Genomic DNA, 13,859 nt, shown 5'->3' on the forward strand with positions numbered 1-13,859 from the left:
AATTTACAGGGGTCCAACGGCAAAATGAAAATGCAGAGACTCTTTTTTAGAAACTGACAATTTCAACATGGTGACAGCTGAGAATCAGCCAAGCAGAGCCCTGTGCACAAACGCTGCCTTTCCTTCCCATTCTGCTCAAAAGGAAAGCCACAAGCCATCCTCCTTATTCCTCTGCTACGCACCCACTGTGCTATTGGGGCACAGAGGAAAGTAAGTATGAATGAGCCAAGTGAAAAAGTACAAGGACGCTGGGAGTGTGGCTCTGTGGCAGACTATCTGCCTAGCATCCGAGACATTCTGGGTTCTATCCCAGCACCACACGAAGAAAAACTGAGAAAAGGGTAAAAGAAACGGTCTAAAACCAGGGCTAGACTGTTCCCATTTTTAACCAGGAAACCTCACATTTGTACTTTCAGGTCTGAGTTACAATCAGCTCAGAAAATTTGTCAAAACTTCACTTCTAAGCTAACTGAAGGCCCTTCCACACTTGAATGCTCCCTGACTTCACCTTGGTGGCCTTGTGACTGAGCTGCTGAAGGACATGGCCCCGCAGGACCCATGGCTCAGCCACGCACTGTGTCTCAAGCACTGTGCATGCTGAGAGTGTCAGCTTGTGTGGCCACACAGGCTGATGGAAATGTGCCCACCTTGCCCAGGAGGCTGGACTTTGTAACCCACTTCTCAGAGTGAAACCCCCAACAAATGCAGCCACCAGACCGTGTTCCCTCAGATGGCAGGGAAGTATCCTGGTACATGAGCAGCTCCATTTTCCCATGCTCTGCTTGAACACGCCACTCCCTGGAGTCTGCCTTTCAGGACTGTGCTTACTGTGGTCTCTATCTCTACATCGAATAATCCAAAACCCAGGACTGACACTGAAAATGCACCTTGAAGACTCCCAGCTAAACCCCCAACCTCCTTATGCATACTTACAGGGTTAATTGAAGAATCTGGGTTGATTTGCAACATGTAAATGTTGTCCGTGGAGTACTGGAAGAGTCCATAATATGGGTTCAGCATTTCATGGCATAACAAATAAAGCCACTCCCTAGGAACAACAACAACAAAGCTCATATGTGCTAAGAGTTCTGTGCCTAGATCTTTGCAAAAAAGACCATTTCGCTCTTGCCCTAGGAGGCCAAACACATACAACAGGGAAGGAGTGACTGGATAGGACGTCTGCTCTGGAGGGCACGATGCACACAGATGGGGCCAACAATGAAATGCAGTGTCCAGAGAGCACCCAAAACAGCTCATGAATACCAAACATCACCCCTCACCACAAAGTGAGCACAGCCCCAACAACCCTGCAGCTAAGAAAACTGGCAAATGACCTGTGTTCTCTGCAGGTCGTTTGCTAGTCTGGCTGCCTCTCACCTGAGGTTGCCTCAAAACTTGGCAAAGGCCAAAACCTCAGGGTCACACATGTGGGTGAGGCGATATTAACCGACATAAGTGCCTCCTCTTGAACAACAGGCAACTTCACTATTATTCTGGGTCACTTTCATGTTTCTTTCAGTTATGTCTGGTTTCAAAATCTTCTGAAATAAAATGTCTCCTTATAAAGAGTGTACTTCAAACTCTAGAGAAACAGAGGAGGGAGACTGTTTAACATTGACTTCTCCCCTTCATAAATTTCTGCTCAACTCTTACTTCTTCGTATACACATTTATCACTTTTGTAATTTAAAAACTAGTTTAAGTCCGGCATGGTGGCGCATGCTTGGAATCTCAGCACTCTAGAAGACTAAGCAGGAGGATCTGAATTTGAAGCCCAAGCTGGGACATTTTAGCAAGATTCTGTCTAAAATTAAAAAACTAAACACAGCTGAGGATGTAGCTCAGTGTGAAAGTCCGTGGTTCATCCCTAGCACCACAAAACAAAAACAACAACAACAAAATAAAACTTAAATTTTTAAAATAGTAATTCTACGAGTTTCTAATTCCAGAGGGGATACAAGTATAACTGTATGATTTTATGAATTCTTTTACTGTTTGCATCATTTTATTATTTCCTTAAAAACTGCAAAATCTAAACCAGCCAAACAACAACAACAAAAAACCACTTCAGATAGAAACGGTACAACTCATCTGCTGGTCCAACTCATCTGCTAGTCGGGCTATGTGCTTGGGGTGCGGTGGAGGGGGGGCCGTCCCCCTGCAGACCTCTTTCATGGGCCCACAACCTTCCATCCTCTTACTCAAAACATTTTCTAAATATGTAAAACTCATGGAAAGCAGCCTTATGTTTTATTCTGGAATTTCTTACTCTGTTAAACAGAAAATTACAGCAATGAAACCAAACAGGGGAGGTGCTCTGGCTTCTATCTAGATGCCCCCCCAAAGCCTCATGCACTCACAGGTGGGGCTTCTCAGAGCTGGCAGGATCCAGGCTGTGATGCCGGGATTAAGGGCACCCTACCCTGGGTGTGGGTGCCACTCCCAGAGGCGGGAAACCCGGACAGAATATAAAGGGACAGAAGAGGGCCGGCTGCTGCTGGGGCTGTTTCTGCAGCTGTGCTGCCTCCTGCCTGCTGTTTCTCCTCTGTGATGCCCTCTGCCACACACCTCGCCTTGGAGCCGGCCAACCATGGACTGAAACCTCTACCAACTGTGCGCTAGAATAAACCTTTCCTTCTTTAACTGTGAGTGTTGAGTATTTTGTCTCAGCAATGTGAAAAGTAACCAAGATAGGAGGATAAGCCAAATAAAAATGATCTAAGAAAATTGGAAAACACACAAAAAATGATCAGACTAAAATGGTCTAATCAAAAAATGGCAGAGGTATAAGGCTCTCCCACCCTGACTTCCTCAGACTGGGCCACTACTACAACAAATTGTCAGAGAAACCACAGGCTCCTCTGTAGCACCTACTGGAGCTATGGGTTTAAATTTACTTTGCATAATTCTTTGATTAACACCTGACCTCATCAGACTGAGAAGTCTTTTGCCTGAGGTAGGAGGATATAGGGGCAGAGAATGTTATTTGGCTATTGTATTCCTAGGACCTTATGATGCAGTCATTTTGTTTTGTTGTAGTACTAGGGATTGATCCCAGGGTCCCACACTGAGTTATATCGCTAGCCCTTATTTATTTACTTATTCATTTATGAGTTAGGGTCTCACTAAGTTGCTTGGGCTGGGGTTGAACTTATGATACTCCTGCCTCAGCCACCCAGGTGTATGCTACCATGCCCAGCTGATCGCGTGGTGTTGATAGTGAATAAATACAATTCCTGTAGGGACATGCAAATTACAGGAGCATGCTCCTGTGAGAAGATTCAATCATGTAGCAAATACATTAGTTTATCTTAGTTCTTTCGCCGGGCGTGGTGGCACATGCCTGTAATCCTAGCATTTGGGAGGCTGAGGCAGGAGGATCGTTGAGAGTTCAAGACAAACCTGGGCTGCAAAGTGAGCTGAAGGCCAGCCTGAACTGTATACTGAGACCCTGTCTCAAAAAAAGGCCAAAAAAAGACAAAAAAAAAAAAAATCTTAGTTCTTTCACTTTTTTTTTTTTTTTTTTAAGATAGGGTCTTGCTATGTAGCCCAGGTTGGCCTCGAACTCACAGTGATTCTCCTGCCTCAGCCTCCTGAGTGCTGGGATAACAGGCGTGTACCACCTCAGCTGGTTGTCCTTTCGTTTTATATTTTATTATAATGGAATTCAATAAATATGGTGATTTAAAAAACAAAACTAAAAATATTTTTGGAACACTAGGAATCTTATAGAAAGTAGGGAAGAGGGGAAAAGAGAAAGAGATGGAAAACTAAAAAATATATATATATATATACAGAGAGAGAAACACAGAGGATCCAATATTTGAATCATAGGAATTTCAAAAAGACCAAAGTAAGATGCAGAGAGGAAACAGGCAGGGAAAATCCTTCCTTCAGCAGATACTACGAAGATGAACCCTCACTGTGTATGAGGTGCTGTTCTAGGAGCTATGGGTGTGAGCAAAACAAACTGCCTATTCAGTGAAGCAATTTATGTCTGTTAGGAGAGGCAGGCAAGCAGAGGAAAATCACGTAACACAGCCCCTTACACAAGGGAATAATCCAAGAAAGAGGGAGCTAGGAACCCACAGAACTGTGGATCAGGTCAGTACTGGCTCCCGATGACCACTGGGTGGAAGAAGGGCTGGAGAATCACCAGAGGACAAAGGCTCCATGAAGAAGCCACGTGCCAGAAAGGCACAAGGAGGGGGATATAAAAAGATTCAATGAAGCCAGGCATGGTAGCACATCCCCCTAATCCTAGCACTCTGGGAGGCTGAGGCAGGAGGATCACAAGTTTGAGCCCAGTCTGGGCAGTTTAGCAATCTAATCTATTCTATTTTTAAAATTATTTGCTTAAGTTATTTTGACCAAAATTTCTTCTCCTCATGCCCCGCCCCCCGTACCAGGAATCGAACTCACAACCTTGCGCTTGCCAGGCAGGCGCTGTGCCACTGAGCTAAATCCCCAGCCCCTTGACCAAAATTTCAAAACTGTATTTTACAGAATTTCTTAGCTACAAATGCAATTTACATATCCCCTCCCCTTCCTGACTGAAGATCCTGTGATGGGAAGGCCAGGCCACTTCCTATCTGCTTCAGGAGCAGGGCTTTCGTGTTGCACGTTCAGGCATGTGAGAGGAAGAAGGGGCCAGTTTCAAAGTTTAACTCTAGCTACAAAAAGTAAACACAGCTGGCCAATACCCATGTTCTCAGCACTCTGGGAGGCTGAGGCAGGACTGCAAGTGTGAGCCCGGCCTGGGTAACTTAGAGAGATCCTGTCTCAAAAGAGGGGCCCTAGTGCCAAGGTCCTGGGTTCACTCTCCAGTATCAGAAAGAAAAAAAAAGAAAAAAAAAAAAAAAGGAAAAGCACAGTGACAGTCACCATCATGTTCATGGGTTACAGCAAGATGCAAGCCAAAGCCAGTGCACGGCATCCTGCACGACATCCTAACTGCCCACGGTGCCGGTGCCTGGGGAGCAGCACTTAGGCAGCAAGGGGCACACAACCCCCTCTGCAAACACAGCCACAGCCATGCTAAACGCACACAGCACAGAAGGGAAGGGTAAACGGCTCCTCACCGCGCCACGCCGCCGTAGTCCAGACCCTCCTCTCCTCGGAATTTCACCATCAGCCGCTTCTTCAGGTCTTTTGGTCGCATCTTCATGATCTGACGGTAAGACTCCTACACATTAAAATGATACCATCAGAGAGAAGGATGTTTCTTTTTCTTAAACTTACAAAAAGATTAAAGGCTGCTGATAACATACTGATTAAAAATAAGCATTCACTCAAATGCAAATTTCATCTGGCTCCTACTCCAGCCTGACCCTGTATCTAGTACACTGCATCACGTATTTCCCTGTAACTTCTCCTTCAGAGATGACAGCAAGACAGGTACAATTCAGGTCATGCTAATCTGGAAGGAAACATGTAAATACGTGTTCAGCACAACCACCAAGGACATAAGGACACAGTCCTCATTACGGTTGATTTTCTCTATATAAATTAACTTTAATATGCCCCACAAACAAGTTTTTAACCAAAAATGAAGACATCATTAGAATCTGAGTGTTTCAAAAATTCTGAGCCTATTTTAATAGCTAAACTGAAAAATCACATCTGATTTCCCACTGAGTCAAAAAGCCAAAAAGGGCCTACATGAGACATCAAGTAGCTTGGGCAAAGCACAGGACACAGGTGGCAGGTCTGGCATTCCCTTAGACTCGGCATTCCAGGCGGCAGTAGCTGTTTGTAGTTATTTGCAGTGATGGGACACTCAAGAAAACTTTTCATGTTTCAAAGTTAATGCAGTTCCAACTCTCCCATCCCAGGAGGAAATAGGGATGCTAGTGGAACTGATCTGGCAGCAACAGTTCAAGTCTTTTCCATCTCTGCCAACTGTTAAAGACTGCTCTGTGGGTAAGACCAGGCTGCAGACACCCCGCCCATTCAGTGCTACTGTGCCTGACCGGCCGGGGTTGCCTCTGCCTGTGCCCTTCTGTAGAGAAGGGGTTCGGCACCCTGTGCAGAGGCCTTACCCTCTAGAACCACCCTCAGGGGCCACAGCTATCTGCTTCCTAGGGATAACTTTGGTAATTTTTTTTTTCCTCCAGGTACAAGACATTAAACCCAGGGCCTCTGCACTGAGCTATATCCCTAACCTTTTTTATTTTTTAATTTTGAGACAGGGTCTTGCTCCGTCACTAACTTGCCCAGGCTGGCTTGAACCTGCAGTCCTCCACCAGGTCAGCTTCCCGAAGGCTGGGATTACAGGTGTGTGCCACCATATTCAGCCTCATTTGGCACCTTCTGTAGATGTCTCCACACAAGAGGGTGCAGGTGGCAAAGACCTCTGAGCTGTCACCTGGCATCATCTTTCTTTAGCAAAGGGTCCATTCTATGTAAAGACCCCTATCCTGCGGGGCAGCTGCATTAGGCACTGGGCCCTACCAGGATCTGCTCTCCCTGCTCTCAGCAGAGACCACAGCCTATGCAGCCTCTGGCTTCCCTGAGAAGGAAATGCTTTTGATGGAATCCCACGCAGGTATCTCCCTTGTCACCCTGTAGGCGGGGGACACAGTTCTGAGAAACACGCAATCTGCACAAGGCAGAGACAGTACCATTTCCTTCCCAAATCTTTAGGTTTTCATGTCAGACACTGTCTAGTTTTTAAACTGTTGGCACAAAAGGAAATACAGTTTCTTGTCTCTACCTGCACCTTGGTCCCGATAAACCTGCATTTCCCAGAGTCATCAGGTCCACACCCTAAATACCCATTAACACCTGCAGCAGACAGGGCTCACCAGAGAAGGAAACACCATCAGGGCAAGGTACTGACAATAAAGGAGCCCACAGTCGCCCCGGCTGTTTACCCTCAGTGCTGGAGAGTCTATGCCCGACTGACACATTTATACCTCAAATATTTCTTCTCTGGAAACCTCGATGCGGCAGTGCCCAGCCTGGGGTTGCTGAAGTGACAGTTCATGTCTAAGGACTTTCAGTTTCTGGACCAAATCTCTTTCATATCTCTGGGCAGGAAGCTCTTCATCTTCCACAGAGCCTTCGCTGGGCAGAGGCAGCGGCTGACTGGGCTCCTTGAGTTGGCACTGGTGACTAGTGGGAAGGAGAAACAGCCAAGTCACTCTGCAAGCACCGGCCGAAGAGCTACAGGCAGAGCCTGCTTGCAACAGTGGCTCAGAAGAGAGCTCAATCCCGGCCCCCTATAACTGCACCTAGACAGGTAGCAATTATCGATGGAAGCCATCAGCCTAGATACAGGTCTAGGGTATTGTGGGAGAGCTCCAATTCCAAGCAACCACCTGTCACATACATTATTATTATCACAAGTAAAATAAAAGTTGCTATCATTTACTCAGCATCTATTACACACTGATGAGACTGAACAGCATATTGTGACATAAAATGAAGTTGATGGAAACTCTTTTTTTCCATAATGGAAGGAGGTGATATATTAGAGCCGACACCTCAAGTGAAATCTGGTGGTGACCATTTCTTGTTTTGGTCACCAACAGACTCCTAAGCCCACTCATTAAATGTAAAATATCAGTACAATAAAAGGACTAGGACCAGTACAAAGACAAAGGGGCATTTGCCTTGTTCAAGCTGGCCCTCGATATCAGCTGTCACTTAGAATAGCCATGTGGGATGTTCTGACCTGAAAACACAACAAACGAAGAACATGGGTCATGGGAGTGAAGATCATTCCCAGTTCCAGGCTAAGGAATGACAAGGGCAGAGGGCACCAGCAGGTCCCTCTAGAACCAGCAGTGCTCACAGGAAAAGCCACATTAATGCTGCGTACAGAAGCCTCACTCATGAAGCTGCTTCACACCGCCATCTGGGTGACTTTAACTTACGCTGCAAGTATAGAAAAGGGCAGCAGCGACATCCAGTCTCAGTAATGTTCACATTGCTTTAAGAGTTTAAAACACGTAACTGTCTGCCAAATATGTAGTTTGTTTTGCTCATGCTTACTACCCAATAGACAAGGCAATAAATGAAGTAGGAAAATAGTAAGATTCAAGAAAACATTCAAGAAAAAAATTAAATGGAAGAGGTCAACAAAGATTTCTTTCAAAGTCTTACTTCATGATATGATGTAACCTTGGGTCTGTAAACTGAGTTGTTCGGTTATTATGGTCTACAAAATATATTCTCCCAGAAACTGTACTTCGGACTTCCCAACCTGGTGGCAGTGGTCCAAGTTCATCGCAGTTCACACTGTTAAGGTCTCTACCAAAACGAAAGGTACAGAGAGGTTTATCCAACTGAATTTGGAGGAATAGGATCAATACCTCAGAGCCACGGGGGTCTCTATCAAGGTGTCTATGTCCCCCGCTCTGCTGAGGAGGACAGTCAGGGTGCTACTTACGCCAAACCTCTCCGAGGCCAGGCCTCTGTGCTGCAAATAGCAGCAACACCCAAAAGATCACAATGGAACTTCCTGAGCTGATAACCATCCTAAGCCAAGGCTTACTCCTAGACATCTTTTCTTACAGGAAAGAGGGCTGGACAGTGGTAAGCATTTGAATACTGGGAGAGCTATTGGAATGCACAAGTCAAATTAAACTCTCAAGGTCAGAATGGTTTCTTTAGTGAAAAGTTCCCAGAGGGCCCCAGGTTCTCAAGGCCAAAGGGGATGCAGAACATGCATTTGAAAACTCGCCATTCTGAACAGCTGAAGCAGGATGAGACCTTTTCCCAAGCTGGCTTCTGCTAAGCAAGTGTTTTCACTTCTGGATTCTTGATTAATTACTTTAATACAGCGTCACTGACCAGGATGCTTTCATAATTATCACAAAAGCTTGTCACTTCTTGCAGTGCATACTACAGAGACACCTCATTCATTTGCAGGTAATATTTCCATTCTAACTATAGACACTGAATCATAAATTCAATATAGACTTGGAAAATCAAACACAGGAAGCTTATTCTCAAGTGAAACAAATTATGAACGAAAAGGAAATGAGCATTACTAAAAATCTTATGAGGTAGTAATGCTATTCTTAAAAAAAAGAGAAGAAAAGAAAGCAAAGGAAAAAAAGAAACTTAATTCTGTTATAGGGTGGGGCGGGGGTCTCTCTGACCTGGGCTCAGATGTATGGCCTTGTAGAAGGAATTCGTATAGAAAAGCTTCATCTCCCCCAGGAATGGTCCCCAAGGGACTGAGGCAAGAGGGACAGTAAAGTAGAAGAGAGAAAGGGTAACAGAGTCTTTATATTTCCTTTTTAACTTATTATTATGGAAAATTTTAAGCATATAAAAAAATAGAGAGAGACCACGGTGAATTACTCCATAACCAATTGTGCTCATGGTCAATCCTATCTCAAATACATCCCACTCTCCCCCATCCCACCTTATCTGAAGCACACCCCAGATTTGTCTCATTTCCTTCCCCAGTACTCGCAGTTTAAACTGGGAGCAACACACCAGGAAGGGGCTGGCTTTTCAGGCCAGCTGCTAGAGGCCAGCTCCGAGGGTGTTTCAGAGACATACCTGGGTATCCGGGGGTCATGCCAAGTGCTCACTCCGGTCTGTGTGTGCAAAAAGTAAACTTGCCCCTGTACTGTTGTTCTCTGTTCTGCACAAGAGATTAGGGGATACCGTTAGATAAGCTCAATGCCATGGGGTGTTTCAACCAGCCCTCTAGGGATGTTCCACAGATTCTAAGCTTCCTTTCAACACCAGCACCAACACCAGCCCTCTTAAAGAGCTGGGATCACACCTTTCAACACTAAGGTTACTGAGAGAAGGGCTGGAAGGTGCTGCCATTAGCTCCTGCCTGGTTTCCTCAAGAATGGCCCTGCCTCCTGTTGGGGCAGATCTCACTTTGTGCCTTTTCTGAGCTGAAAGAGACACATATATGCCGTGTACCACCTCAAGGCCCACCTGACTTACATGTGTCACCCCCGACTGCTCTCACTTTGGGATTATCTGCCAAAATTACATTCCTCCTTCAGTCAGCTCTTCTCTCTGTAGCGGTCAAGTGCCCCCTCTTTGTGCCCCCGCCCTTTGCTATCCCTCCCACATTCAAGCGACAGACCACTGCACATTCCCCTACCTACTTACTTACCCTTCACCTGGGTTCTCTTTGAGGTTAAAGTGCCTAAAGTTAATTTTTACACCATCTCTAAGCTGAAAAGCTGGTGTTGCTGAGGATTCATAATTAGCCAGATTTGTCAGCGTCTCTCCCGGGCACTCATGTTTACACAGCTACACGGGCACCAGCAGTGAAAGCAGGTTCAAGTGACTGCACAGCACTCACAACCCAGAGCTCCCAGAAACTGTGCTGCTCACCATAGCCTTCAGGCAGCTCCGGTGACTGGTGGCCATGCGGCCGGTTCTGGGGCATCTGCAGTGAACCTCGGACCTCAGAGTTCCGAAGTCGCTGTGCCTGGAGTCTCTGATCTTGACTCGGGGATTCCACAAACCTGCAGTTGCCCCCACCTGCAGCAGCACCGGTGCCATCCGTGTAAGGGGCGGGCTCCTCCATGAAGCAGCTAAGCGGCCTCCCAGGCCCCAAGTCTTCATATACAGATCTGTGGGAGCAGGGGTGACAACAGCAGGTGCTGGAGCCGCGGGACGCGCGCTTGAAACCACACACCTGCCAGTCCCGGTGCTGCTGCCACCTGTGTCCATTCTAGTTTAACTACTGCGAGTGTTCGAGTGCTTGGTTTAAAAAAATTCAACTCATAACAATTAAAGAGAGACTCTTTCAAGAGGAGGAGGTGGCCAAAGTGAGCCACATTTTCAGTGCCATTTCATGTGTATATGGGCCAGGGCCACCCACACAGGGCCACTGTAGGTTAGAAATGAAGGGCCCAACTAGGCACTATAAGGAGTGCATGAGATGTGATGTCATTTCTCTTGATTTAAAATCAAATCCATTTTGCTTGTTATTTTACACTATAGAATTCCTAGTTATGTAACACAGCACACCATACTAAGTACTTTGTAAACATAAACCTTTACCACCTCAGCAATCTGAAGCCAACTTACCTTAGGAGCTGTTTTCCATTACAAAGCAAGTGCTCTTTTAAAGCATATGTATTTGGGAATACATGATGTATTTGGGAATTTCCAGATACATTCAGAAACTTGGAGACCAGAACAATGACTCTCCCTCGCCTGTGAACCAGCTCCAACACTGGTCCCCTGGCTGTTCTCCATCCCTCCACTGGGCTGTTCTGAAACCAATCCCAACCTGGTATCACGTCATCCCTCAAGATTGCAGCATATATCTCTAAAAGATCAGGACTCTTCCCATTGTCAGAACTAAAAAGAAGTATATGAATTTTGAAAAAAAAAAAATCAAATATCAGAGTTCAAATTTCTCCAATTATCTCATCAATCAGAATCCAAAGTCCACATGTTGCATTTAGCAGACTTAGTAGCTCCGTCTCTCGGGCCTATTTCATTTTTAGTTTACATTTTCTCTTTCCTTCCTTTTTATTTCTTGTATTATTTGAAGACACAGGGTTGTCTGCCCTTAGAATGTCTTGTTCAAGATGTCACTTACTGCATTCCCTTGGGCGAGGATGACACACTCCTCTTCCTCTATAACTGCCAAGATATAAGCCCAGTTGCCTACTAAGTTGTCCAGGCTGGGCTGGAACATGTGATCCTCCTGCCTCACAGTGCTGGGATTTACAGGCATGTCCCACCATGCCTGGATGTTAGCAATTACTCATCACTGCCTAGGTCACTTAACTGATGGAAGACTGCAGAATTGTGACAGGGACCAATGAGGTTTTGAATTTTTCTTTCAAATTTTTATTAGTACATATTTGTAGTACATAATGATTACATTCATCATGTGGAGGAAATTTTAGATTTTTTTTTTTTCTTTTTTGGTCCTTTTGAGACAGGGTTTCACTGCAATTCAGGCTAGCCTTGAACTCATTCAGTAGTCCGCTGGCCTCAAACTTGCAGCGATCCTCCTGCCTCAGCCTCCCAAGTGCTCGAATTATAGGCATGTGCGACCACACCTGGCCGGAAGTTTTGGTTCTCTTTTATTTTTAGTGTTTTAGGGATTTTACTCCCTTAGTATGAACTCCTGGATTTTAAATATATTTGATGTGTTTCAGTTCCCTGCAGTCAGTAATTCTTACTAATCCTCAAACTGTCCCATAAGGCCTATGGGAGCCTTCTTCAGTTGGGTCCTGAGTCTATGCATAGCTTTCTTTATAAACAAATAAAGTGGAGCATATTTTATCCCAAAGTCCCCAAATGCATCTCAAGTGGCCAGCAGAGAGACGTAGGTAGGAAGGTTACTTATAGCCCAGAGTAGTCAAGCACTGTGCTGGCAAAGCCATGGCCATACATACCCTTCATTTTCTAACAGTCCTCTGCAGTCCACCACTGACCCTCCAGGGCCTATTCTGTCTCGTGTTTGTAAACTGACTAAATGAAAAAGAAAGGCTTGTGTTAAAATCCAGTGGTATTTTATACACTGTAGTAAAGTCATGCATTGAAATTGTGTAATTTATGTATAGTATAAAAAAGGTACATGGAGACACACACGCACACGCACACACCCATCCTTCAATATGAAGCATTTCACCTCAGTAGCTGTGTATACCACATACCACTTACAACACTCCTTAAAAATGTGGTGCAGAAAGGGGGTTGTGTTTCTTATGATATGCATAAAGTAACACAATGCAACAGTCAGGACAGTCAGGGTTTTGGGTGGGTCTTTTGTTGTTATTTGTTTTGAGACAATTATCTCCCTAAGTTGCCCAGGTAGGACTTAAATTTGAGATCGTCCTGCCTCAGTCTCCCAATGTGCTAGGAAAATAGGAAAGCATGACCACACCTAGCTAATATTCTTTTAAATTACCTTATTTCTTAAGAAGATTGTGACTTATGACATAGGGCACTTTCAGTATTGACGAAGTCTAGGCCAATCTAAATATCAATGCTCTAACAGAACTATGAATAACAAAGACAGTTGTAAAGTTGTTTTCATTTGTTTTTTGCCCTAGCACATTCCTCCACAAAGAAAAGAAAACTCACAAAGAGAAAGGCAGTGAGAATAATTTGCTTATGTCGCCTTCAAGACATACATACGCTGTTCACCTGTCTTGGGTCAACTTTACCTAAGACAATACCTAAGCAATCTGAGTCAGGAAATGACTTCTCTGTGCTTTTGTGACACCACTTTCTCTGATGCCTCGCAAAGCATACTGTCAACATTTGTGTTACCCTAAAATACTGATAAAGAATGGGGTGGACAATAGGATGAGTAACTTAACAGGTAAATCACTCCCAATACCTCCAGACAGCACTATGTAACAGCACTTTTAACTTTTCACTCTTCTTAATCTGATCCTCTGACTCTATAAATATTATGGCTTCTGTCTAGATGTCCCCCTAATACTTCATGTGGTTACAGGTGGGGCTTTTCAGAGATGATCGGATCTACAGTATGTGATTGATTCATGGTGCAATGCTAGTTTAAGGGTGGATACAATTTAAGGGACAGAAAGAATCTTGTAGTTAATTACTTGTAGTCTTGTCCTTTGCTTGCTTTGCTACCTTCTGCCTGCCAGGAACTGTTTCTTCTCTCCAATGCCCTCTGCCACACCATCTTGCCTTAGAGCTGGCCAAGTATGAAGTGAAACCTCTACAAACTGTGAGCTAAATAAACCTTTTCTCCCTTAACTTGTGGGTGTTGGACATTTTGTCTCAGGAATGAGAAAAGTAACTAAGACAATAAATTATATTATATAGAATTCATCAGAAATCATCTTTACTTTTTACATGCACTTTCCCAAAAAAAGTGTATCCAAGCTCTTGCATATGTGGCCACCATCATTATCTATCCTTGCCTAA

General features: G+C 44.7%; 1 protein-coding gene across 5 annotated transcripts in view; it reads right to left on the reverse strand.

Moving 5' to 3' along the window:
• Positions 1-13,859, reverse strand: part of Smurf1 (SMAD specific E3 ubiquitin protein ligase 1) — an 86,239-nt gene that overhangs the window by 10,244 nt on the left and 62,136 nt on the right. For 4 of the 5 annotated variants that reach the window (XM_013521238.1, XM_013521236.1, XM_013521237.1 and 1 more), the window contains exons 6-12: positions 12,350-12,425; positions 10,320-10,561; positions 9,519-9,603; positions 8,109-8,255; positions 6,917-7,115; positions 5,081-5,184; positions 934-1,048 (exon numbers count right to left, since the gene is read on the reverse strand). In XM_013521238.1, the coding sequence (XP_013376692.1) occupies positions 934-1,048; positions 5,081-5,184; positions 6,917-7,115; positions 8,109-8,255; positions 9,519-9,603; positions 10,320-10,561; positions 12,350-12,425 (968 nt within the window). Of the gene's footprint in view, positions 1-933; positions 1,049-5,080; positions 5,185-6,916; positions 7,116-8,108; positions 8,256-9,109; positions 9,188-9,518; positions 9,604-10,319; positions 10,562-12,349; positions 12,426-13,859 lie in introns of all 5 variants that reach the window. The other variant, XM_013521239.1, reaches the window with a different exon arrangement.

The sequence above is a fragment of the Chinchilla lanigera genome, unplaced genomic scaffold (assembly GCF_000276665.1).
Source record: "Chinchilla lanigera isolate Chin_1 unplaced genomic scaffold, ChiLan1.0 scaffold00059, whole genome shotgun sequence".
Lineage (NCBI taxonomy): Eukaryota > Metazoa > Chordata > Mammalia > Rodentia > Chinchillidae > Chinchilla > Chinchilla lanigera.